Source organism: Melospiza georgiana, chromosome 1 (assembly GCF_028018845.1).
Source record: "Melospiza georgiana isolate bMelGeo1 chromosome 1, bMelGeo1.pri, whole genome shotgun sequence".
Taxonomy (NCBI): domain Eukaryota; kingdom Metazoa; phylum Chordata; class Aves; order Passeriformes; family Passerellidae; genus Melospiza; species Melospiza georgiana.
Genome location: NC_080430.1, coordinates 46,426,627 through 46,452,724, shown reverse-complemented (window position 1 = coordinate 46,452,724; position 26,098 = coordinate 46,426,627). Strand labels below are relative to the sequence as shown.

General features: G+C 48.0%; 2 protein-coding genes across 3 annotated transcripts; one reads left to right on the top strand and one right to left on the bottom strand.

Moving 5' to 3' along the window:
* Positions 1 to 5,533: 5,533 nt before the first annotated feature.
* Positions 5,534 to 18,501, top strand: SLC6A20 (solute carrier family 6 member 20). The gene is made up of 11 exons (XM_058035211.1): positions 5,534 to 5,654; positions 9,677 to 9,817; positions 10,539 to 10,630; positions 11,330 to 11,557; positions 12,958 to 13,068; positions 13,439 to 13,680; positions 14,554 to 14,716; positions 15,003 to 15,207; positions 16,003 to 16,162; positions 17,191 to 17,356; positions 18,256 to 18,501. Exons 1-11 carry the CDS (start codon positions 5,534 to 5,536, stop codon positions 18,403 to 18,405), a joined length of 1,779 nt encoding a protein of 592 aa, XP_057891194.1. The 3' UTR covers positions 18,406 to 18,501.
* A 710-nt stretch (positions 18,502 to 19,211) lies between these two features.
* On the bottom strand, positions 19,212 to 25,370 carry SNRPD1 (small nuclear ribonucleoprotein D1 polypeptide). 2 transcript variants are annotated; one of them, XM_058035222.1, is made up of 4 exons: positions 25,279 to 25,370; positions 24,677 to 24,753; positions 22,089 to 22,280; positions 19,212 to 19,868 (listed from the first exon to the last, which is right to left on the bottom strand). In XM_058035222.1, exons 1-4 carry the CDS (start codon positions 25,290 to 25,292, stop codon positions 19,792 to 19,794), a joined length of 360 nt encoding a protein of 119 aa, XP_057891205.1. In that variant the 5' UTR covers positions 25,293 to 25,370; the 3' UTR covers positions 19,212 to 19,791. The 2 variants fall into 2 exon arrangements, with proteins under 2 accessions (XP_057891205.1, XP_057891215.1); XM_058035232.1 differs by lacking the exon at positions 25,279 to 25,370 and adding an exon at positions 24,875 to 25,067.
* Between the last annotated feature and the right edge of the window lie 728 nt (positions 25,371 to 26,098).

Sequence of the window (26,098 nt, the reverse complement as noted above, 5' to 3'; positions counted from 1 at the left end):
ACATAGAAGCGTCTCAACAACAAAGTACACTGTCAGCTTCGGTATATGGCTAGGTGTGAGTGAAATAAGTTGGCTTAGACAAGCATTGTTACACACCTTGTTACCTCCCCAAATGAATAAGGCAAATCTTGTAAAGAACTGTGCAGTGCAAAATTGAAACTCAGACTTTGATTTCCTGCCTTGCAGATTGCCAGTTTAGCGAGTGTGGGATCACTGAGTTGCTCGCTTTTTGTGCTGCAGAATGGCTAATTAAAAGTCTTGTGTGGAGCTCTTGATGAAAAATACATCATCTTTGGCAGGTGATGTACCTGTCAGAGAAAACCTGGAGCATTATACAGTTGTGATTTTTTTTCTTGAGATAGGTACAATATTTTGAAGATGGAGATGACATCTGAACCTCTCCTGACAGTGCCTGATGTTTCTAAAACTTCACTTCTTTCCTTGAGATGTAAATTCTAATACTCCTTTTAGCAGCCTTTGTTCCTCGTACTGCTCAAATAGACATCATCCATTTCTTCCATTTCAGTTGTTAATTCCCTAGGTATGCCTGAAGGGAATGTTTAAAAAGAAAATTCCTGGATGACTATCTGGTCTGCAGAAATCAGATCCTTTCAGGCTGGTTGGGGTTGGTTTTTTGTTTTGTTTTGTTTTTTTCCTGCAGGCTGAAGAATATGTGAATGAAATCTAAGCATCTCAGCTTTGCTAGTGCTGACTCTGACAGACAGCAAACAACCCTGTGCTCCAACAGTGACTTCAGTAATTGTTAATAAATGAGAAAGCAGTCCTGCACGTTGCCATCCTAATGAGACCATATATAATTCAATGATCTTTAACTGTTCATAAAGTACTCATTAACCTGTTTTTCTCTTGTGCCTAATAGCCATTTAAAAAAATGTCCTAAGGTGAGTACTAATACCTCCATTGACACTTAACCTGCAAGTGCACCTTTTTGTTTGATATTGAGACTGATATCTTGAACAGCTGAAATCTGGACATTTCCCACATACCTTGCTTTTGGGAAACTCAGTCATCTGCCAGGAGCTTAGATTTCATTCCAGCCAAAACGTTTGTAAGATTCCTTAGTTTGATTTCCTCCTTCTGGCATTATAAAGGACAGGTCTTTACATCTGTGTGACATGAAATGCTGTGAAACTACAGTGAAATCTTTACTGCCTCAGGAAGCAAATGTGAATTGTGTTGAGGTATCAGGTGGCTGAATGGATCAAGCTTAAAAGGTTTAATGTCTAGAAGGATGTGCCTTCTAAAGCATTGTGAAGTAATTTGAAGGTAAGTTTGTATATGAGCAGGTAAGAATTGTTACTATAATTGTTACCATGGTTATTTTTGTAACTGACTTTGAGCAGAGAATGTGCCTAGGGAGTTACCCTGTGATTGTTAATTTTGACAGCATCCCAGGGAAGGTGTTGTCCCAGGATTCCTGCCCTGCTCTGGCTGCCCACAGACTCTCCCTGAAGATGTCTAGATGTGCCCTCCTTAGCAGGGTCTCCTCTTGGACATATCCTGACACATTAGGCAGCTTCTTTGGAGTCAGCTCTTCTCCAAATAAAGGTGGGTAGGTACCTGTCATTCTGTTTCAACAGAAATTTTTGTTTGTTAATTATTTTGAGATTCTTTTTAGGAACTTGTTGAGGTAGTGCCTAGGAGTGTGCAGGACTGTGGCAGGGCAGCTCACGACTGACAGCTGCTGGTGAATAAGAGAGCTGCCCAGAGACTTCCCCAGAGGTCAGGCAAGCCTTGACAGAGGAAGGGGCAACTGGCAGGTAACAAGCAGAAGAACTGACTGAGTAATCCAGCTGTCTTTTAGTGACATGCCAGTTTCTGACTCTCATTTGACACAGGTCAGTTTTGAAGTCTGGGTGAATTAGGTACAATGCTATGAATCCAAACTTTATGGAGTGAGTACCCTAAAAAAATCACACAGTCAGAAGATGGATAGAGCTGTGATGCTAAGGAAAAGCAATGAAAATAAAAAGAGAGACTGTTTTCAGGCATGCTTTTCTTGAGAGGTTGAGGTAAAGTTAAACAGTTTTAAGGGTGATTGAGAGGCTGGAAATAACTTCAGGGTACAGACCTTAAAGGCATCATCTACAGTTTGGAACTAAGCAGCAAGTAGTAGTGATAAACTGGAAGGAATAATTGTAATCCTAGTAACTGCTTAGAGGAGTAACTGTAACCTCCAATTACACACAGGGCGATTGCCCAGCTGTTGTCATGGCCTATGAATTGTCAAAAATCCGGATGGATTCTTTCTTTTTCCTAAGGTAAGGAAACAGGCATCTCAAGGTAGCAATGTCAACAGTGAATCCCAAAGAAAACCCATATGTGGAAGCTGCTACTCCCTTGTCTGTATATCTGCTTCCCTTGACAGCATTACTGAATACATGCAGAGGCTGCAGACACTCCATGCCTTTGCTCTGATTGTCATCTGACACACTAGCAGATACACACTAGCAGTGTTTGCATTTGGAAGTGAATTCCTCCAGGAAGTGAAGGTAATAAACAACAGAGCTGCTGACACTTTGTCCCCCTCCTGCATGACTGTCTCATCAAGGAAAGCCCAGAGGGTTTATTTTAAAATCCAAGGGGTATAGTGATATATGTTGGAGAGGTAGCATAATCAAGGTCCTGGCTACCTGGTAGAATTTCTTCCCTTGTTTCCATGACTTTTGCCAATCAAACTATTGAGCTTCTCTCCCACCCTGAAATCATGGTCCCCAACCTGTTGTTAGGACCCCAGATTCCCTTTTTGTCTGCATTTTAGGTAGCTAGGAGAGGCATTTGGCTTTTCACTGAACTGGCGTCAAGAGACACAAGACCAGGGTTTTTAGTTGATACCTTCACCTAAGTTCTTGAGGTTTTGCTTCAGTGAGAAATGGGATTCTTGCTTTGTTTATCAGCTTCTGACTTGGTTTACATAGGGCAGTTCTTCTGGGCAGTCTCATCACTCCCTGGTCTGCTGTGCAGATGAACCCCTTCCCTTCTCAACCACTCTGCCAAACCCTACATCTCAAATTTGTTAGGTACTGGGAGAAAAAATTCTTTCTAATCCTTCTTTAATATGAGCAGTGGCATGATCAAAATTTTGCATATGTCTATTAGAGTCTTATCTTTGTCCCTAAAGGTAAAGCCCAAGCCCTTCCCTAACCCAAATGAAAGCAGTTCAAAGAAGATAAAATCATGAACAATATCAGAAATAGCATATTGATAATCTGAGGTGTGTATAGAAAGTCCCACAGCAAGAATTCCTGCGTGTTGTCTGTTTAAATACATTTAAATATATTTAAAGTGTGTGTCCCAAGGAGCCAGTAGATGACAGGCACTTTGCTGGGTGCCTATGTGCATGACCACCTTTCAAAAAAACTGACAGTAGTCTGTGATCTGAGCTATTTATGAGACTGACATTTGTGAGAGAGGCAAGGGTTCATCTCATTCCACCTGAACTTCCTGATCTGGCCTGACCCGAGATGAGACCATCACACCTCTCTGCCTGCACAATCTCCTCCAGTCCATTAGTAAACTAGTTTGAAATATAATGGGGAGGAGGTACAGAGCCAAGGAAATCTTTAACTTGATGATGCTCATCAGTAGGAGTAATCTATTCACACAGAAGCAACTCAAGTAGTAGCAATGTGCTATTTTTTAAGCCTGTCCTGTCAGCAAATTATTTAATACTGTAAGGTATTTATACACATTATTTATAATAAATCCCACCACCAGGGACAGGCATTTGACTTTTTAATAATTTGTGAAGGTCTTTATGATGTGGGACAACTCACATTCTCTGTGTGTGTCTTTCGGTTTAACAGCTTATGGATTTAAAATTACCTTGAATTATTCCTTCCAGCAGAATTCTGGGTTATACCCATGAGACATATTGCCAGGGCTAGCTGGCATGCTGCAGTTCTGCAGGCAAGACCAGAACTGCATGGATACTGCAAAAAAAATCACAGACTCCCTCAAAACTCTACTACAGGCAGCTTTGGCAAACCCTGATGTTTTCCAGTACAAACTTACATCTCTAGCACCACTAAAACATACCCCAAAGAATGGATGCACTTACAGGAGATGTGTAAACCTCTTGCCATCACCTGCTTTAGCAGACAGAAAAGCAGTGTCCCACTTGGTGACGCTGATAATGCAGGTGGCTGGTAATACAGGTCAGCAGCTCCACCTGAGTGCTGCTGCTGGGCTCAGCAGCACTGCAGGACACACTCTGCAGTTCAGGCTCCAGTCCAGAGCCCCCAGGGTTGGAGTTCTCACCCATACCCACAGCTGGAGGCTTTGGCTCAGCCAGTGCCCAATGGGATGCTGGATCAGCACACCCAGAACTGGCAGGGACCAAATTCCTGGTGCTGGAGGAATGAGACTGACAGCCGCTGAGTGAGTCATACTTGTAAAATGATCCTGAAAGGTGCCCTGGAAAAACCCCATTTAAACAGATGAAGGAAGCTGAGTCTCTGGAGTTGCTCAGCTACTTTTTATTGCTGCAGACACTGCTGGCCAGCCTCCTTTGCTGGGAGACCTGTCCAAAGTGGTTGAGCTCAAAGTGTACCTTGGCTGGGGCCCAAACCACAGGGTTCATGTTCAGAATGGCACCTCACTGTGCCTTCAGGCAACCCAAAGCCCCCCTTGATCCTTCTGCCTCCACAATGGTCACAGACACCTTTTTCCACTGCCCTGTGAGTTTGGTCCCTGCTGCTGGAAAGTATTTTAGAATGGCAACACCTCAGAAAAGTTCACCTGCAGCAGTGGGGTTTGAGCACAAGGGTGAGTGAAAAGAGAGTGGCTGTTTCACCCTGTCACACACATGCAGAGCGTGTAGAGGGAAAGCATTATTCCAGGAGGGTCAAATTTGAGTGTTGTCAAGTGTGCACCAGGGTGGGGACCTGCAGGGCTGATAGGACTGCTTCAAGGCCGCTTTTGGAACTAGGGAGTGTGCTGGGTTGGTTGAGGTGAGCACCAGGGCACAGTGGTAGGATGTCTGAGGATTTTGTTTATTATTACCCTAAAAGCATTGACAGTCTCTAAACCCAGTCCCAGTTGTGTGGGAACCCCTCTTCTGTTCAATCAAATTCAAGCTGGTGCCTCATGCACATGAATGCCACTCGGTAGGAAGGGAGCCCTGTGGGGAAGGAGTGTCCCATTTCCAAAACCCAACTTCAGCCCCAATGTTGTTTCCTCACAGCTTCAAGTTGGCATGTGAGTCACCAAAAATCCCTCAGCTCACATCCTTCCCAGAAATGCCAGTCAAAACCCAAGCAGCTATTCACCCAAAGTACCAATTTTATAGTTCTGTGTGTGTCTATAATCTATTTACCAGCATTCCTATTTCAGTATGTGCCTGTTAATAAGATTAGTAATTAAAAAGCTTGATAGGAATTGGCAAGCACAGCTCCTCCGCCTTTCCCTCCCCTCCGAGCCGGGCTGGCGTGGAGTGTGAGGCACGGTTGGCAGAGTACCTGAGGGAGTGAAGGCAGGAGGCTCTGCTGCAACCTCTGCCTGCAAGAAAGCAATGGAGAAATCCAGACCCCTATGGGACAATCCCCTGCAGTTTGTCTTCGCCTGCATTTCCTATGCTGTGGGGCTGGGAAATGTGTGGAGGTTTCCATACTTGTGTCAGATGTACGGAGGAGGTAAGTGGGGTTAACATTTTCTTGCTTCCCTCGAGGAACAGTGGGGCAAGCTTGAAGTGCAAAAATGTGTTGTCCATGTTCATGCTCTGTCCCCCCAGCAAGGTCCAGGGCAGAGAGGAGGTCTGGCTTTCTGTTGTTGTGCAATCTGTTTTGTTGTGGCTTTATTTTATGTATTCTTTAGCATTATGCTTTTACCTGACAGCTGCTGACAGAAGTATAGTGGCATTGTTTCCTGTAAGTGCAATGAAACAGTGGAGAGGTCCATGTTTTCTAAAAATACTGAGGTAGAGTGTGAGATGCAGATCCACATAGTATTCATTTATTATATTTTTGCCCCACTAAATCACTTTGAAGGTGTCAGAAACTGTTTCATGTTCTTGTACATTCACCTATGGGGACTTGGAAAATATTGAGAAGGGGAGATGATTATACTGATTTAACTTAAAGATCAGCTGTATTATTTCAAGTACCTGTCATTAATATCTTATCTTTTATACAAAGCCTTACTTTAGGAGATGATAACTTGACTGCAAACCTGCCTTGAAGTTGGCTGAAATGCCTTAATCAACAGGAGTTTCATAGCTAAAGCCTCCCAGCAACCTTTGGAACTAAGGAATAAATTGATTTGTCTTCCAAAAATAAATAAACCAACCAAAAAGACCTCAAAATCCTGTTTGAAAATTTATCCTCCTCCTGGGTCCAAACTGAAGGAAGATGATATTTGTGGCATATATGAGACACAGTTGTTCTTCCTTAGAAATGAAAAGTCAGTTAATTAGATTAATTAAAGACCATTATTAATAATCTCCTCTAGTATACAGCTACCACAGTTTTGAAGAATGTTTAGAAACAGGCTCTCTATAAGACAACCAAGTTTTTTTACTGCTTCATACTTCATCTGTTGACATGGCTGGGGACCCTTCTCAGTCTTGCATTGAGGGACATGATGAGCATCTGCCTTATCTGCTTCTGGTCTCCTTCTTCCTTTCAGAAAGAAACACTGAGATGTTAAACATCTTTTTGCTTTTATGCTTATTTTGTTGGCTTGTAGCTTACTTTGGAATGCACTTGTGGTGGTAGCAGTGGTTCATGCTGCTGTTTGAAAAGCCATCTCAGGGCTGAGACTTGCTATCCTGTGGGATCAGGCAAGAAAAATCCAGATAACATGGTGGGTGAAGTGTCAGTAGAAGACAGATGCTGCAGTGGCTGAAGCTTTCTTAGACAGTTCAGACAGTAGAAATTATCAATGTGCTGTAATTTTGTGTGTATTCCTCTCCACATGCTTTAAGGGTAAAGACTTCATGTCTGACACTGAACTCTAGCACAAAGCTTAAAATGTGTTTCTGTACACAATCCAACTGCACACGATCAGTTCTCTAGTTCCTGTCATGGCAGATATCCTGAAGGACAGCAAAACTCTGACTTTTGGGGGGCTTTGTGTCATTCTTTTAACCAACCAGCTGTATTGGGGTGAAAATTCTCTGAAAGGTGGTGAAAATTCTCTGAAATGTAACCAAAACTGGAACATTTGGTTAGCCTGAATAGAAGCTTAAATAAGCTCCCCTGCTCATTGTAAGGGCTTTGGACTAGATGATTGTTAAAAGGTGCCTTCCAACTCAAACTATTCTATGATACACCCAAGAATTTTCTAAAAGTGTGTTTTGTAAGAATGCTTTTCCATTATTTTTCATTATATTTTCCATTGTTTTTCTCTTTACCACTTATATTTATGTGGGGAAAGGCAGCTCTTTCAACTGTGAAATTAAAACTCCTCACAGGAGGTTTTGCTTTTCTTAATTGTTTTATCCACTGCCCTCTTAAAGAGGATTCTGTGGCTTTCCAGGGGTTCACAAAACCCACTTATACAGAACATCATTTCAGGAACTTAAAAGCTGAAAATGTCAGGCTCTGGGATTAATTAGGGGGATGCCAGCTTGTTTGGCATCTTCCTTGTAGTAAAGCACGGATCCAGTCCCTGTCCCGCCCAGCAGGGCAATAGAGCCTTATCATGGATGATGCTGAGTATTTGTAACCTGAGTATTTGCACTTTGTAACCTGTCATTCTGTTCATCAGCAGTTTCCCTTCTTCTCCTCCTTCTCCCCGCTTTCCTGCTGGGAGCATGACCTGAGCAGGGCACATTCTCACCTCACAGGTGCAGTTCCTCTGTCCCTAAGCAGGCCGGGCCAGGCTCCACCGAGGCTGGGCCGGGTCTGCAGCGGGGCTGGCGCTCAGCCCTGGGTGAGGAAGCCCCCGAGCACCAGGCAGGAGCCTGAGCAGGGCCAAGGGTGCCGCTGGCCAAGCCCAGGGCCTTGAGCAGAGCCGGGGCACACTCTGCACCTTTTCCCAGCTACAGGGATCTGGCCTGGGGCTGGTTTGTGCTGACAGCTGGCACCGGAGGGAGCAACTCCTGGTGTCAGTGTGCGGGGAATTGAGTAGAGCTGATTCCCAGCTGACAAGGAGCTGGTTTATCGGCTGCCCAGAGTCACTTGTGTGAGTCCTTTTGGTTCTCCTCTTTGAGAAGAGCAGCACTAGCAGCAAGGTCTGTGTGCAAACAGGATGCAGAGCAAGGGGCAGGGGCTTAGCACTGGCACCCCCAGCTGTGGGGGGACACTGGGGTGAAGAACAAGCCTGAAGGCATTTCTCCTCCTTGCCAGTTGGCACAGTCAATGCCAAACATGTGGCAGCGCTGCTGGGAGGGCGGAAAACCTTTGCAAGGCCTAGTGCTGATTGCCCTGTGGTAGATGGCAGAGCTGCCTCAGTGGCTGCGGGGCAGCTCGCACCCCACCGGCCCAGAGCGGCTGCGGGAGCTCTTAAACCTCCGACAGCTCCCTCGCGGCAGAGGAAGTTATCTAACAGACTAACAAAGGAGTTGTTAATAACAAGGGAGCTGGGAGGTGGGAAATTAATTCCCAGAATAAAACGGATTATTGCTCTGTGTTTATTTCCAGGTCTTTGCCTCAGTCGCTGCATGGAGTTCATTCCTCCACAGCGCTGCACAGAGCCCATTGCGAGGAATGTTAATGCCACAGATTAAATCCTAAATAAGAGATATTTACGTAAATATTTTGGCTTGCTGTAAAAAGGGAAGCAGGGAAACCTTCACAAAAATCCAGCTTTTGACTCAGTCAGCAGCTCTTTCTGAAGTGAGCCCCAGGTTGAATACAAGGATTTTCTTTTTTCTGGCAGAAATTGAAGCCAAAGCACATCCTGATTGCCAGACAAGAAGGTTCTTTTCCTTTCCTTGCTGTCAGCCGTCTCACTCCTGCTGTTCCTCTTCCACGGGAACATCTCTGTGGCTCTCCACGTGCAGAGAAGCAGGGATGAGCAGTCCCATGCAGGAGACCCAATGTCTGTGTCCCAGGGTCTGCTCCCAGGCTGGGAGGAAAGGCCCTGGGGGAAAAGCCTTCATTCATTTGCTGGTGCTTGTGGGCTCAGGATAGGAATTTGGGAGCTTTTTAATTTGGTTTTTTGATTGTTTGTTTTTTATTTTTAAGCAAGGCCAGACTTCAACATGTCACTCAAAACTCTCTGCTTGACACAGACTTTGCTGTTACCTTTTCTTTGAGCACTTTGGCTGTGCAGCAGAACACCCCACACTGAAGTAAATCTTTCCCTCGTCCTCTTTGTCTCATTATGGGTTACAAGGTTTGGCAGGTGGCTGGTTACCCTTTAACAGCCCCAGCCCCCAGCATTGCTCAAACCGCCCCGATGCATCTGGGCAGCGCTGCCGCACAGCAGGGCCGACCAACACAGTTTAACAGCAGAAACCCCAGCCCTGCCAAGTCCCTGCGGAAAATTCCCTGTGCCCAGGCAGTCAGCGCCCACCAGCCTCTGAGACTCTGCCTGAAACCTCTGTGAGATGTCCTTCAGGATTAGTACTCCAGGAACCTGGACAGGACCAGGACCCAGAGCCAGCCAGCTTCTGGGGCACTGACAGCATGGCTTGAACACAAATAGGACAAAGTGGTGTTTATCTTGCTGCTGATCTGCTGAAGGCTGACTGTTGGGTTTGTTCTCCCAGGTGGCTTTTTGATCCCATACCTCATCATGCTGATTGCCGAGGGGATGCCGCTTCTGTACTTGGAGCTGGCCGTGGGGCAGCGCATGCGGCAGGGCAGCATTGGCGCCTGGAAAATTATAAGTCCCTACCTCTGTGGTGTTGGTATGTTCTCAGTTCCCATCTTTGTTTTCCAGCATGCAGGGAACCTGGGTGATTTTAGATTGGAGATCTTTGTCTTTCAGAAAAAACCCAGGCGGGAGCTCAGGTTTTACTGGGTCTCACGAGGCTGAGCAAAGCCAGACACTTCATGGCATGCATTTATCCTGTCCCTTGTTGGGCACTGGGGCTTGCTGTGTTGGGTCTGGATTCAGAGGTGCGAGTCCCCCTGCCCTCAGGCAGACTGCCAAAATCATGTTGTGGAGGCCAGTGCTAAACCCAGCCCTCAGGGCTGCCTACAGTGGGCTTTGAGCCCAAGAGCACCTTCCCAATAAGCTCAACATGAGTGATAAAATGGTGCCTTAATTTCCTACTGTTCCAGTCTGCTATTTACCAATGTCCACTCTTGGCTACATTTTTATATTATTAAATGACCCTGAAAACCCAAGCCATCATCAATTTGCATAAGCCCACTTGTTTTTTTAATGATACATTGAATATCCATTCCCCATGGCCCAGAGTATCATATCCAGGTCAGGATAGTCCTGGTGGGAGGAGGAGGCAGTGACTGCAGTGGCCGGGACATGCCCTGTGCACGTGGCTGTGCAGGGACAAAGCCTGTCCTGTGTCAGCCATCGCAGTGCTGCTCCTGCATCCCACAGATGTTGTGGAGCCCTGGGCATTTTGGGGTTTTCTGCTGACCAAATGTCTCCCTCCATACCCACAGGAGTTGCCAGTGTTGTCGTCTCCTTCTTCCTCTCCATGTACTACAATGTGATAAATGCCTGGGCCTTCTGGTACCTCTTCCACTCCTTCCAGGTGTGTGGGTTCCCAGCAGCCCAGCTTGGCCCTGCTGTGGCTGTGGAGGGTCACAGTGGCTTTTCCTTGGTGCTGGATGTCGCCTGGCACCATTGTCAACTGGGAATGGGGAGGTGGAGGGGTGTCAAAAGCTTCAGAAACCCAGGGCTTTGCTGTAGGGAAAAGTCAGGCAGTGATGTCCTCCTCCATGGTCCTCCCAGAGCCATTGGCCATTGTTTTCTCCTCACCATGGAATTCAGGTCAAGACCAAGCTTGTGACTCCTTGGTCACACGTGCCTTGGTGCCAGGGTGTCCTGCATCCTGGGATGGGCCTGTCTGATGTCAGGGGAGAAGTTTGGGCCCACAGTAGAGGCTTGGATAGTGTCACCTCCAGGGGAGAGGGTTAAAGAGGCTCAGTCCTTGGGGAGAAAATCAGTCTGGTCCCCGCCAAGGAAAAGGGACAGAGCTGATCTGTCCTTGGGTAGGGAGTTCAGAAAGGGTCATTCCCAGGGGAGAGGATCAGAAAGCATCAGTCCATGGGCAAGGGAGATTGTCAAAAGAGATCATCCTCAGGGGAGAGGGTCATCCCCAGCCCCAGCAGCCCCTGCAGAGAGAAGCAAGCCCGGGCAGAAAGCCGTCCTTGCCATCATCATCCTCCCTGTTTCCCTCTGGCACCTCGGCTCTCCCTGCCATGCCCTCACTCCATGCCCTTCCTGCCAGGACCCCCTGCCATGGGCCATCTGCCCCCTCAACAGCAACCGCACGGGCTACGAGGAGGAGTGTGAGAAGACTTCATCCACGCAGTACTTCTGGTACCGGCAGACCCTGAACATCTCCCCGTCGCTGGAGGCCAGCGGCAGCGTGCAGTGGGAGCAGGCGCTGTGCCTGACGCTGGCCTGGCTCGTGGTTTACCTCTGCATCCTCCGCGGCACCGCCTCCACCGGCAAGGTGAGAGAGAGCGGGCACAGCCCTGCCCGGGCACAGCCCTGCCGAGCCTGGCACAGCCCTCCCGAACCTGGGCACAGCCCTGCCCAACCCGGGCACAGCCCTGCCGAGCCCCGGGCACAGCCCTGCCGAGCCTGGCACAGCCCTGCCGAGCCTGGCACAGCCCTCCTGAACCCGGGCACAGCCCTGCCGAGCCTGGCACAGCGCTCCCAAACCCGGGCACAGCCCTGCCGAGCCCGGCACAGCCCTCCCAAACCCGGGCACAGCCCTGCCGAGCCCGGGCACAGCCCTGCCGAGCCTGGCACAGCCCTGCCGAGCCTGGCACAGCCCTCCTGAACCCGGGCACAGCCCTGCCCAGCCCGGGCACAGCCCTGCCGAGCCTGGCACAGCCCTGCCGAGCCTGGCACAGCCCTCCTGAACCCGGGCACAGCCCTGCCCAGCCCGGGCACAGCCCTACCGAGCCCGGGCACAGCCCTGCCGAGCACTGATGGGCAGTGGGGAAGGGCTGCTGCTCCTTGGGGTCACGGTATCTCCCCTGCAGCACCGAGCTCTGCTGCCCTGCCAAGGTGCAGCTGAAACAGGATCCATCAAAACGCTGAGTGATGCTGAAAAAATAACCCAGGGAAGTTCTTTAAGCACAGCCAGCTCTCTCTCATGGCCAGTTGGCAGGCTGCTGGCCATGAGGAAAGCTGCCTGCCCCAGCAGAGCCGTGTCAGGAGACGTCTATTCCTTGGTCTTTGCAAGGAAAACAAGACATCTACGGGGCATTTTTTGCTTGCTTTTTATTCACAGCAGAAGTTATGAGGAAGTGGGGAGAAAAACCCCAATGTCCTGGCTGAGCCTGCACTAAGCAGCAAGCTGAGGGCTGTAATCCCCAAATCGTCTTAGCCAAATACAGAAAGCCAAGAGCCTGTAAACTAGGAATAACCTCTTAAACTTGCTGCAACTGATTCAATTAAATTTTGATTCAATTTGATTAAATTCAAGTTTGATTTTGACCTTTTATGAACTTTGCTTGCCTTCCTTGTAGAGCAAACATTGATGATGATGATGATGATGATGATGATGATGATGACCTTTGCCTAATGAGTTTTTGATAGATGGTTGTGAACTGGTGTTATGCCACCAAATTATGTGGAACTGAGTTTGCGAATGCGGCAAATATTTTAGATTTTTGTTTGATTTCCAGTCTAAGAGAACACACTTGGAATAGTAGCACAGGTCTTCAGGATTATGAAAAACTTATTTCCCTAAAATGTAAATCTAAAGTTAGATTTGTCTGATAATATTTCTTAAAAATTAATACAGGATAACAATCACATTAATGTGAAGTGAGACTGACATAGCAGATTAGCTTTGTCTTACATATTCTTTAGACCAAGGTCTTTACCCTCTTTCCCCAGGTGGTCTATGTGACAGCCTCTTTGCCATACTGTGTTCTCATCATATACCTCATCAGAGGATTAACACTTCATGGAGCTGTGAATGGGCTCGTCTACATGTTCACACCAAAGGTACAGAAAAACTGTATTGAATTCTTCAGGAAACGTTATCAGTTACTGGGCATGTAAGTTTTTAAAAGGTCTTGGTCCTCTTTTTGTTAATACTGAATTTTTGCTGCAGTAACATAGGTCTGGCAGCTGGGAACCTCAGCTGGGAATGGCTGGAGGCTGCCATGGTGCCCATAAGCTGCTTGCTTTTTCCTGCAGAAAAAGACTTTCCCTTTGGGTTAACCTACTGCTTTCAGCCAGAGCAGTAACCCTGCCCAAAACCACCCCTGGCCTGTAATGAGTCCACAAAGGGCCCCATCCCTGCAGGCTGGAAGGGGCAGTGCTGGGCACTCGGTGGAGCTTCATGGCCTTGCTCTCTCATCTGCCTTTGCAGCTGGAGCAGCTGTTGAACCCCAAGGCCTGGATCAGCGCTGCCACACAGATCTTCTTCTCGCTGGGCCTTGGCTTTGGCAGCCTCATCGCCTTTGCCAGCTACAATGAGCCCTCCAACAACTGCCAGAGACACGCCATCATCGTGTCCCTCATCAACAGCACCACCTCCATATTCGCCAGCATCGTCACCTTCTCCATCTATGGCTTCAAGGCCACCTTCAACTACGAGAGCTGCATCAACAAGTAAGAGCCCTCTGTTGCACTGGTTTTCACTGCATGCTGTTCTGGGGCAGCTGAGGAGGGAGGTAAATAAACAACAGCACGCAGCTCTGCCAGCACTGCCCCAAGAGCAGAGCTGATACTGCTCTAATAAAGCTAAAGGAGCTATTCAAAGTGATGAAGCCTGAGAGGAAAGGTCAGAGCACTTTGCCTTTTGACACCTGGGCGCTGCTTCCAGGCACAGGCCTGGTCAAGAGGGGGAGTTTGTCTGGGCAAGCCACAGAGACACTTTCTCCTGTGTTCTTGTCCTGGTTCATACTCCAGGGAGTGTGGGGGAGCTGATTAATAAATGCAGTGATGCTCAGATCCCCCTTTTTAAGGCTAAGCCCTTAAGTTCCACGAGTTCATCCTCCTTGGAACTGATGCTCTGCAAGTGTCCAGCAGCCTGCAGGATTGTGTCCTGTAGCTGCAAGCTTGCGTGCAGTCCCTGGCACAGGGCCCACACCAGTTACACATTTACTCATATTTTTAGAGCTTTCAATCCATCTGTTGATCAGAGAGGAAACCAAGCTGCTAGTCCTTGCTTGTTGACCAAAGACTTTAAAGTTGGTGGGGTGTGGACGTGAGACTGCAGGGCAAAGGGGAAGAGACACCAGACAGCGCTGGCCAGCACCCAAGATACCTGCCTGGGAGCAGCAGTGTGGGCACAGGAACTGCTCCCTGCAAGGCACAAATGAGCACAAGGTTGCTGGTGCCCTGGCACTGTGCTGGAAGTGCTGCTCTCAGCCAGGGACACTGAAGCCCTGGGACCAGCAAAGCATTCCCCCGGGGCTGATGGAGAAAAGAGATGAGGAGCCCTGGGCCTGAAAGCCATTAAATTCCTGTAATCCTTCCCAGGGTGATCCTGCTGCTGCTGAATGCTTTTGACCTGGAGGAAGGCTCTGTAACAGCAGACAACCTCAATGAGATGAAAGATTACCTCATGGCCACCTACCCACAGGAATATGCCCAATTAGCACCACAGATCAAAAACTGCAGCTTGGAAGCTGAGCTAGACACGGTGAGTTGCGGCTTTGTGGTGTCTCCTTTGCTCCCATTGAGCCCAGGAGCTGCCTGGCCAGGGCTGGGGATCATTTCTACACCTCAGGATGGGGCAGGGGCTCACTTGGGTCATTAGCATCCAGTGTCCATGCAGTTGGGATAAACCAGTGAAGACCTCAGCTGCCTTTGCTGTGCAAAGCCACACCTGAGGTTACCCTGCCATGATGCAGAGTCACACTCTTGTGTGTCCTTTATTGAGCTGAGGAGCTGCCTGCAACTCAGTTTTCTCCCCTTGTCTCCATCAGGCTGTCCAGGGGACGGGACTGGCATTTATTGTCTATTCAGAGGCGATCAAAAACATGGAGGTGCCCCAGCTGTACTCTGTGCTCTACTTCTTCATGCTGCTGATGCTGGGCATTGGCAGCATGCTGGGGAACACGGCTGCCATCCTCACACCGCTGACCGACAGCAGGGCCATCGCCTCCCGCTTCCCCAAGGAGGTGATCTCGGGTAAGCACCTGCCAGGCGGCTCACGGGCCGCACGGGGAGCACCTGTATGAGAGTGTGTGTGTGTGTGTTTTTGTGTGTGTGTGTGTGTGTGTGTGTGTGTTTGTGCATGTGTGTGTGTGCACAAGCTGTGGTGTCCACTGCCATTGAGTGAAGTGCCACTCCACTCTCTGACCTCGGGTGGAGCAGGGAATAGCAAATAAGCTGCTGGAAGGGTTTGCCTGCCCTTGTGATATCCGGCCATCCTGTGCAGGCCTTTCCCTTGGCAGCTCCCAAAGCACCAGGGCAGTCGTGGCTGTGTATTTCCAGGCTTCCCAGCACACCCCAGCTCCTTCAAACTCGTGTCTCCTCAAAGGGAGGGTACAAATGGCAGCATAGTTGCAGTAAGCTGTTCAGTCACATTGACAGTATCCCAACTATGAACCACCTCAGTCATTGGTCAAAAGAAATATGTGCTCCTGTCTGGGCATGGAAATCAGTTTTAAAAAACTTGTTTTAGCTGGATGCCCAGCAGCAACAGAAGATGCTGCATGCACGTGTGACAAGGCTGTAGCTGAGACTTGGTTGTCTTGGCCATGTCTGGGATGATGTGCTGTGACTGTGTAGGTCTAAAGAGCAGCAGTTTAATGACAGTCATGCATGCTAAGGGGCAGATCTTTTCCACAGGGAAAAGAAAATCCTTCTCCTCAGAGAGCTGCTCCGCAGAAATCCCACCAGCTTGTAAGTCACAAGAAGTGTGACATTTTCCCTACACAAACTTCCAGGTGTAATGGCAGGATCCCTGTTTTATCCACACAGGTGTTGTGTGTTTCGTGAATTGTATAATTGGCCTGATCTTCACCATGGAGGCTGGAAATTACTGGTTTGACATCTTCAACGACTACGCAGCCACCCTGTCGCTGCTGCTCATCGTGCTGGTGGAAACCATCGCTGTGTGTTACATCTATGGCATAAGGAGGTACAGCCGGAGCCCTGCTTCCTTCATAGTCTGACAGCTGGGGAGCAGCCATGGGCCAGGAATAAAAATACTGCCTTGGGATAAATATTTCTCCTGTGCTATAGGATCAGCAAGGGGATGGGGGTGTCCCCTGCCCTGCAGACCCCTTCTGGAGCCTTGGCTCAGGGTTCTGAGGGGCCAGGCTGGGCTGACACCATCTCTGCTGGCAGGGCGGTGCTAAGGAATTATATACACAGCTCCCTGCTCTTGTCTTTGGTCTTAGGAGCAACTTCTACCAAAATTCTGCTCCTCCCATGACAGGAATTCAACACCAGCACAAGAGTGCCAGTAAGTCTGGTTTCAAAGGTGGTCACCTCGCCCATTGTTTGTCTCCCAAGTCAATCCTTGTGGGTAAAAGGAAGCTCTGGAATCAGAAGTTTTGAACAGCAGAGGCATTTGAAAACAGCTGAAAGGAAAGGCTCCAGCATTTGCTTTGTTAAGTCTGTCAGCACAGAGGGCTTCCAGGCACATATGTGGGTATTTCCTCCCTGATGAGTTCAAAGCCTTTGAGTCAGATCCAGGTGTCGTGTGAGTGACACATGTACCATTCCCTGTGTCAGTGTTCCTCAAAGACAGTCAGGTAACAGCACTGGGAACACTCAGCTACACAAACCCAGCTGTTTTCTCCACAGCACTACAGCATCATTCCTTCTCTCTGTCAGCTGACACCAGTAACAGCCCAAGTTTATGCTTCAGACAGAAATCTCTTGCTGTACCTATTTCTAGCTACGCTCTGCAAGTTGGGATTCTCTTGGAAGCCTCACTGTCTTTGTTGACTTCCCCCTCACTGTGATTCTGGTGAGCCAGCTTTTCAGATAATTCTCTGCTCATTTGTGTTCAGCTGTACACCCTCTCTCATCTGGCATCCTCAATTCTGTAGATGGCTTTTGAAGTAACTCAGAACAAGGTATTCATCAAGTATCTGTAGCCAGTCTCAAAAATACATGTTCAGTTTCCTTCACAAAAATGTTTGGTTTTCTTTTGAACAGATTTGAGAAAGATCTTTACACCATGATTGGACGCAAGCCAAACTGGTATTGGAAAATTATGTGGGCTTTTGTTAGTCCACTGCTTATTATAAGCCTATTTATTTTTTACATCACCGACTACATCCTCACAGGAACATTGCAATACCAAGCGTGGGATGCCACACAGGTAAGAATTTTGGGTCTGCACTTTTTTTCTGTTTTAGACCTTCCTTACTTCCTGCAAGGATACAAGCTTCTAACTACACTCTTCCACAAAATGGCGTTCTGAAAGTGAGTAGCTGGAGTCAGGGCCATCCCTTAATTTTGTGGAAAGGAAAACCAGGGAATACTTGACTTAGTGACGATGCAATGATTCTGCAAAATCAACTAATTTCCCTCTATGATTCTTAATCAATCCTTTACATTTCATTCATGTTTAAGACCCAAATATCATCTTTAAAAATACACTTAAAACCCCCTACTTTTAAAGTGTATTTACTTTGAACAAAATTAGTGGTACTTAAAGAGAGCTGAGCTGCTGCCAGAATAGTTTTCATAATTTCCATATACATTTTTCTTCATGGCCAGGACACTTTCTTAAGAATACTGGACTGTACATTTATCACAGAGCAATTACTAATGGATAAGCAATCACTGGTTTCGTAACATTTTGTGGAAATGTTTCCATCGTGCAGGAACAAAGCACAAAATTGTTTTCATGTCATGGTCAATTTAGGACTCACAGCAGGCCTGGCCTGTTGACTGGGTGTCAGCATGAGCCTGCAGGCTCCAGGAGAGGAACAGAGCCCTGGCAGAGGTCAGGGCCCAGCCACCTCATTAAGAAACACAAACCAAGCCAAAATCTGCTCTTTACCAAAGCTTGCAGAAGTTTCCCCCAGTCCTGCTGTCAGCAGCTCTGTTCCTGTCAGTTTTCAGTGTGTGTGGTTGACAGAGAACACCGAGGGCAGCTGTGGGCTGCCACAGACTGCAAATGCTTCTCAGAGGCTCTGCTTAGGACACAGCTCTGCTCCTGGCCCGACTCTGGGATAGATCCCACAGATCCAACTCTGCTTTTCTCCCTTGCAGGGGCAGCTGGTGACCAAGGACTACCCAGGCTATGCCCTGGCGGTGATCGGGCTGCTGGTGGCATCATCCACCATGTGCATCCCCGTGGGAGCACTAGTGACTTTTGTAAGGAAGAGACTGAAGAGGGAACGAGTGGCAACTGTTGCATGAGAGCTGACAGCTGGATTTGGGAAGACCTTAACCCCGTCACCAGTGACTGGGCACTTCTGGAAGACAGCAGCAACCATTATTTGTAGCAGCTACTTATAGAGTTGAGAATGGTGGGTGCTATATTGACCAAAAAGTGCTCTTGGGAGGTTCCACAATGGCTTGGGGAAAAAAAGCTCTTCTGTAACAAGATGAAGCTTTAAAGTGGCCTCTGTAAGAGGTGAGGAGAAGAGCAGCTCACAAAATGCCAGCTAGCACAAATTAACCAGCACTTCAGCCCATTACACAACATTAGGTGATTCTTTTCCACTGTTGTAGCACTGCCTGTGTGGAAACATGAACAACCAAGCATGTTCCTGCACCAATTTACCAGCAAATGCCCCCAAACCATTCAAGACACTTAAGCATACTCATTGTTTGAAATGACATCTGTATTTCATAAACAGGTGAAACTGCTTAAGTCTAGCAATGAGATGTGACAACTGCTTTCCTACATGGGAATAATCAGCAGGATGGCACTGGGAGATAAATGTGGCCAATGTGGCTTCTTTCATACTTGTGTCCAGCAAAGCAGTGAATATATATATTTATATTTGCATATATCTATATATATGCACACATATGTGTGAGCTGCACAAGTTCTCCCACCTCCAGAAGTAAGCTTCCAATTCCAGCATGCAACTGTGTGCTGTGCTGTACTTTGTATTTCCTAGGGATGTATTTTAAGTACACTGGAACATGTATGTGATAAAGCTGCTTTACGAGCCCCACCCAAACAACAGCATGCCATATAATTAGCTTTGACAAAGTTCATATCCAGGTATTCTTTAATCATCAGATGTAACAATCCAGCAGTTCCATGGACCTGGTTAATTTCCCTGTGCAAATGTTTTATAAAGAAAGCAACATTGTTTAAATTGCAAGCTTCATGTAATAGAAAACATTAAAATTATATCTATGAACTTTAGAAAAGGTTGCTCTGAAGAACAGTATTAGAGACACACTCACGGGACAGGGGTTCTTAATACAGCATCTTAGCTATGGAACCATTAGAGGATGGCAAGTGCCTTAGAAAAGAGGGATTCATTTCAAACACTGTGAAAGCACAACACAAGTCTCTGGTTCTGGGGCAAACAGCAAGAGGAAATGTACAGCCCCCAGGGGTGGGCAAAATCTCGACAGTGACAAGCAAGATGTGTGCAGTCTGCGACAGCCCTAGAAACAGGACACACCTGCCTCCCTCCCCAGGCTCTGCTAACAAAGGAAAGACACCTTTTCACATTTCCGTTTATTAAAAATGGATACCATAAACAAGACCTGTACAAAATAAACCTGAAATTGCCTAGAATATGGTAATTGCCCAGAAATTGCCCAAAATATGATGAGAAGTTATCGTCTTGGGCCTCCTCTTCCTCTTCCACGACCTCGGCCTCTGCCACGGCCTCTTCCACGGCCTCTTCCAGCAACTTGGCAGGCAAAAGAAAAAGAGAACATAAAGTGAGACCGAGGAATACTTTCTTTTTGACTAAAACATTCTGTACTGAGCATAATCACCACACTGCTTCCCTGCGATAAGACATTACATTAGGTATTAAGTCTGGTAATGCTCAGTAAGTTTCAGGTAATATTTTCATCTTTTGTGTTAGTTCTTCCAGTATACACTTTCCATAGACTACTGTCCGTCCTTGGATTCACTGCAGAAAACAAGGACATAAAATAGTTGGCTGCTCTCAAATGACTGGGTAATCTGACAGGAAACCAGGATTCATTCTTTTTCTATATGTATATACAGTCTAGTTTTTTAAGAGAGAAATGCAAATTTTGACAAACTGTGAGATTCCCAAACCCATCCTGTCTCAGGCACCATGTGGAAGCTCAGCACTTTGAAAGGATCCCAGCATCCACCAGCTCCTACTGGTCTCAGTGATGCCTCTGCCAATTGCAGGTGTGATTCTAAGGCAAAGGTCTTGACTGTGTGCTCCCAGTTTTAATTACTGCTATTTAATTGTAAAGGGAAGACAGAATCATAGGACAGTGCAGGCCACAAGCCATTCCTGAATGTCATAAGATCCATAAGGTGATAACGAGCCTTTGCATCTCTGTCTCCCAAAGACATGTGACCCACCAGGTTGCAAGGACACTCTGCAAACTTTAGATTATTGGTTAATTTAAAATGTGCTTCTGAGTGCAGGGCTCACAAAGATACTGAAAACTCTGCAGCAGCAGTGGCTCTCTAAGAGACTCCCACTGGCACCCACACTCAAGGAGCAGGCTGTGACAATTATTCTGGGATGCAGGTTAGAAATTCAGAAGAGACAGAAGGAGCAGAGACACAGGACAGATTTGACTTAAGCAAGGTGTCATTATATTGCTGGTATACGCTGACCCTGTAGAATCCACGGAAGCATCAGCCCCAGCTGGAGGATGACAGCAAGCAGGCAGCTGTGCTCACCGAGTGCCAGCACGCTTGGACACAAGGGACACGTGGCACACACAGCCCAGCCAGTATCCTGCCCTTTCCTCACCACTTGCTAGGGAACAGAAGCAAGGGCTTTACACTGCTGAAGGCCAAGGGCATTCATGGATTAAGGCAAAGCACAGCACAGCTTTGGTCTGAGAGCGCTTCCATGCACTGGGGATGCAGGGAGCATCAAATGAGGTAACTGGAGCTATCAGGGCTGCTTCCCAAAGCTGACACCAAGTAGGGATGTTCCCATTCACATCACAATGTGAGGTTCAGGGAAAAGCAATCCAACCACACTCATTTCTCTGTGTGGTCAGATTGTTTTAATGAATTTGAGAGGAGCAAAGCCCCTCTGGGAGCTTTATCCTTATTCCCCACCAAGGCAGCAGCTGCAGTGCTCACAGGGTGCTGCACAGCTCAGGCTCTTCACCAATGCAGAACTCCCTGCACGCCCACATACTTCAACACTAATTACAGGAGAAATGGTACAACATGATTCTAGAGCACAATTAGCTTTCACTTACAGCTTACTGTTTTTAAAACACACAGATTAACTGGTGGGCAAAATACATACTGCTGCTGATTTCCTGGGGTTTACTGGAGACTCATCTTTGGTAGTGTGGATTAAACTTGAGTTACAGTCTATACTGTTAGGCTTCCAAAGAGAAAGATTTTTATTCAGCAGCACTTTGAAAAAAAAGTTCCAGGAAGAGCAGAAGAGCTGTGACTGGAACACTACTGGGAGACAAAGCTGGAGATGCACTCACAGGAATACAGCCTTGATTCCCTCAGGTTCTCAAGTCTATCAAATTCACAGATACCAAATTCAGTGAACCATGCAACACCATCTGAGATGTGGTCCTGCACTTATTGTCTGTGTGAAGCTCCCCATACAAACTGAGGAAACACGGACACCTGGAGAAGAGGAAGTAAATCTCTTTGGGTGCCAACTGTAAGACTCAGATAGGTTAAGACTTAAGCTGATAAACATTTACATGTTGAAAAACAGAAAAACCATAACACAACTTCATGTGCATGAAGCTCTGCAGATGCCGAGGAGGTGGGCAAGGCAGACTGAGCCAGTGCCATGTCCAACCCTCAGGGATGAAGGAATTCAGTGCCAAATGCAGACATTGACAGACTCCAATCAGACACCTTCAGACACAGCACTAAAATGCACACAAGGGCAGAACAAACACAGACCAGGAAAGCACAAACTCACCTGCTTCTCTTTTCTTGGATTTGACTTTTGGCTCAACATCCACTAGCAAAGTATCCAGAGGCAAACTGTCAGGCAGAATGAAGTAGCGGATGTTGTTTCCCCGGATACTCAGGGTCTCCAGCTGTACGGGCTCTCTGTTCTTCAGAGTCATTTTCACTGCTTTCAGGTGTGTGTTCATACTCACATCCACTCCTGAAACAACACAAGCCTCATGTCAGGGACAAGGTCTCTTGCTGCCTGTTTTTAAGTGCCCACATGAAATGAGATTTATCCTGTTCATCAACACCTGCTTCTACCACTCATGAACTACTTCAGCCTGTCACAGAATGGAACTACATCTCTTTTCTCTCTTGAATTATCCAGTTACCATGAGAGGCCTTTAGCTGCTCATGGTTAGAGATCTTTATCCAGGTCCAGGCAATAGCTGCTTTGTAAATGGTTAAAGCAAGTCCTCTGAACAACAAATAAACTACTGCTTGTTACAGAAGGCTAACACTAATCTTTAGTCCTTTAAAAAGAAGAAAAACAACCCTTGGAGAAGAAAAAATAACCTGGGTAAATTCCCTTTTCTGTAAATCTTAGGAAAATCCAGCCACAAAAGCAACATTTACCTCCTGATAAAATACAATCAACACCAGAGTGAATTCTCTGTGAAAGTACAGAAAATACCCCACTGCAAGAACAACCACTGTGGTTACAAACTCTGAGAACAGCCAGTACATAGGAATTGTATGGAATCAATACTGTGTACACTATGCTGTGTTATGCACAATTCCAAACTGGAAAAAACATCTCAGCTGGATGCATGTACTGCGTAACAGCTGTGAGGAGCAACTAAAAAAACCCACAAGTTTTTATTTTGCATAGAGCTTAGGTGGGATCTGATCTCCAGCTATGAGGATCAAAATGACAGTGGTTTTATTTTTCTGTCTGTCCCCCTCCCTCTGGATTTTACACAGTTCCACCTGACCCAGTCTCTTGGCTGCTGTGAGGGGCATTACACAAAACCTGTCCCCTCATCCCTGCCCTGGGGCTGGGAGGAACAGGACATTGTGCAATGTTTTTGCAGATTCTTACCAGAAAATGAGAGAGGCTTTGCTCAACAATTAAGCATGAAAGAGCAGCCAGGTCAGGAGCCCAGCAGTGTTTGCTTCCCATCTGCTGGGTTCAGCAGAGCGTGCTGCGATCGGGCACCAAGGTGGCTCCCTCAGCTCTTAATCAAAGCTGATGGACCTGGCTGCAAAATAATGCCAGTTTTGAACTCTGCCAAATCCCCACGGATTGCTGCTGGCCAAAACAGCACCTCAACAATCCTCTGGAATAAAACTCAACTTAACAAGAGTTGTAACTTTTTTTTTTTTTTTTCCAAGAGTGCTGGGGCAGAAGAGCTTCTAAAAGCCACATGGGGGTGAGTTCAGTGAGGGAGATGCAGCAGCTTCCTCAGCTCAGCCCTGAGGGTTTGCCTCGTTTAACACACCGTGCCTCACCCACATCTACCTGCTCTAAGTACAGCTCACGGGAACTCTCAGAGCAACATCCCTCACTGAGGTTATTAGAGAAAACAAAATGGCTTGCACATGTTTTAATACCTGAGAACCACTTAATGAACCCTGCAGAATTCCCTGCAACGTCCAGCTCAGTGATATAAAGAAGCACCTGGTAATCAGGAACCCCCAGGAACGCGCAGGACAGAGCTCTGGCAGCAGGGAGGGAACAGGTTCTCTCGGCCAGGATTCCTCTTTGCCCTGTATCCCACACCCAGCTCTGCCGTTCTCCAACCCGCCTCTCACACAATCAAACATATGCAAATATGCACTTCCATCTAGACTTGCCTTAACAAAATCGTGCTCAACAGGAGTAATTATTTTTTAGTCTGCATGCAAAATTTAACCGATTTAAGCCCACATCAGCTGGAAAAGGTTGCCCAGAGAAGCTGTGGATACCCCATCCCTGGCAGTGTTCCAGGCCAGGCTGGATGGGCCTTTGAGCAACCTGGTCTACTGGAGGGTACCCCTGTGCATGGCAGAGGGTTAGAACAGGATAATCTTTAATGTCCCTTCCAAGCCAAACCATTCTGTGACTGTGACCGTGCTACTAAAATGACAAGAGACTACCGAGCAAGGTTTGGAAGAGTTTGCTTCCCTCCTGCCCCCGAGCCTGACTGCAGGCAAAGCTGCAGCGGGGCGCAGAGGCTCCCAGCGCTACAGCGGATTTACAGCTCCCAGCAGAACCTCTACAACAAATCTCTGAGCACGGATGGACTCACCCACTGCTGCACATCAAAGACAATCCGTGACCCACTGAAATTCCCAAGTACTTTCGTGGTTCCCTATGGAGAGACGGCTGGTCACAGCTCCCGGCTGTTCCCAGCAACCCTCGACAATTTCCAGACACTTCTGCAACACAAACACGCCTCGCACTTGCACATAAAGCTATGAATTGAATTACAAAGCCCATCTCCTGCATTTCCCTGTGCCGGTCCCCGCAAGAGGGAGCACAGGACAAAAAACTCATTCAAGCCGCGAATGCCAATTGTCCGCCGAAAAGCAACCGGGAGTATTTTGCTGCATCCTCCCATCCTTCCGTACCTGTGATCGTTCCATGCACCTGCGTCCCATTCTTCAGCTCAATGGTCACAGTCTCATGGCTCAGCTTCATTAGAAACCTGGGAATTAAAAAGAGAATTTAAGAAAACCCCATCCCGTTCACTTGCACACAAAGCGGTACGCGTCGGACAGGCAGCACCCAGCAGCGCCGCATCCCGAGCTCCCCCGGACGGCGCTCACGGATCCTGCCGGGGCTGTTCAGTGGCACACTCCACTCCACGTCCTGCCCAGCCACCGGCGCTGGGACGCTTCAGTGACACACTGCCGGACCCAGCATCCACTTCCAGGCCAAACGGCCATTATTGTACGGAGAAGGAACCATTTTAAAAATCGTTACAATCACGGGAAGGCAACGCCAACCCGCTCCGGGGGATTTCCCTCCAAAAAGCAGGCCGGGGGCTTTGCTGAGCGACCCGCGCAGGCCCCGGCTCACAGCGGGGTCCCCGCCCGGCCCTGTCCAGCATCCCGGGCCGCTCCCGCTCCCCCCGCGGTCAGGGGAGAGCGCGGGGCGGCCCTAAGGGCGCGGGCTCGCTCGGCGCGGGCAATCCGCCTCCATCCATCCCCATCGGCGCCCACCCGCTCACCTGACGAGCTTCATGGCGGCGGGCGGGCGTCCCCGAGCGCGGAGCGGCGGCGGGCGGGGAGCCCCGGGCGAGCGGAGCCCCTGGCACGGCGGGGCGGAGGCGCCTCTCGGTCAGGCCGCGCCGGGCCGCGCGCGCCAGGACTGTGCCGGACAGCGCCCCCCAGCGGGCGGGCGGACCCGCGGCGAGCGCCGGCAGCGCCCGGAGCCGCCCGTGGGGGAGAGGGCGGGGAAAAGGGAGAGCATGGAAAAGAGGGATGGGGGAAAAAGGAGATGGGAATAGAAGTGTGGGGACATGGTCTATGAAAGCCTGGCTGTTCGTAAGGTTTTACATCTACCAGCTCGCCTTCCTTAATTAAAAATAAATGTTAGAAAAGAAAAAAAACAAACCAACCTACTTTGTTTTAAACCTGCTTTAAGCTTTAAAAATAGGAAAAAACTCAAGGCCTAGAACCTGTAAAGCACTAATTTATTGTGAAAAAAGTTACAGCTTGAGGATCCAGAACTTTAATAGCAAGAATTTTCTGTGTGCATGTCAGTCTCTTTACCTAGCAAAGGTAAAAGGGAAAGGAGGAAGACACCTTGAATTTTCACCTATTGGTATGGTCAATAAAAGGCTGAAGTGCCCTTGAGGAAAAGAGGCATCGGCCCTGAGCAGAGGTGACACTGGGGATGCAGCACCGGAGCACTCCAGGCACAGGGGCTCCAGACAGACCCAGCCATGGCTGAGAGGAGCAGAACATCTCACAGTGCAGGCTGAGACCAGGCTCTGCCCGAGATCAGCACTGTTTGAGTGATGATCCCTGCAACAAGCACACACCAAA

Excerpts from the sequence above, each read along its gene's own strand:
- SNRPD1 (XM_058035222.1), bottom strand. Across the intron at positions 22,281-24,676 it reads GGTGCATGGAACGATCACAG|GAGTGGATGTGAGTATGAAC; the intron begins GTACGGAAGGAT and ends GTGTTGTTTCAG. Across the intron at positions 19,869-22,088 it reads ATCCAAGAAAAGAGAAGCAG|TTGCTGGAAGAGGCCGTGGA; the intron begins GTGAGTTTGTGC and ends TTGCCTGCCAAG.
- SLC6A20 (XM_058035211.1), top strand. The coding sequence starts at position 5,534 with ATGGAGAAATCCAGACCCCTATGGGACAATCCCCTGCAGTTTGTCTTC. Across the intron at positions 5,655-9,676 it reads GTGTCAGATGTACGGAGGAG|GTGGCTTTTTGATCCCATAC; the intron begins GTAAGTGGGGTT and ends TTGTTCTCCCAG. Across the intron at positions 10,631-11,329 it reads ACCTCTTCCACTCCTTCCAG|GACCCCCTGCCATGGGCCAT; the intron begins GTGTGTGGGTTC and ends CCTTCCTGCCAG.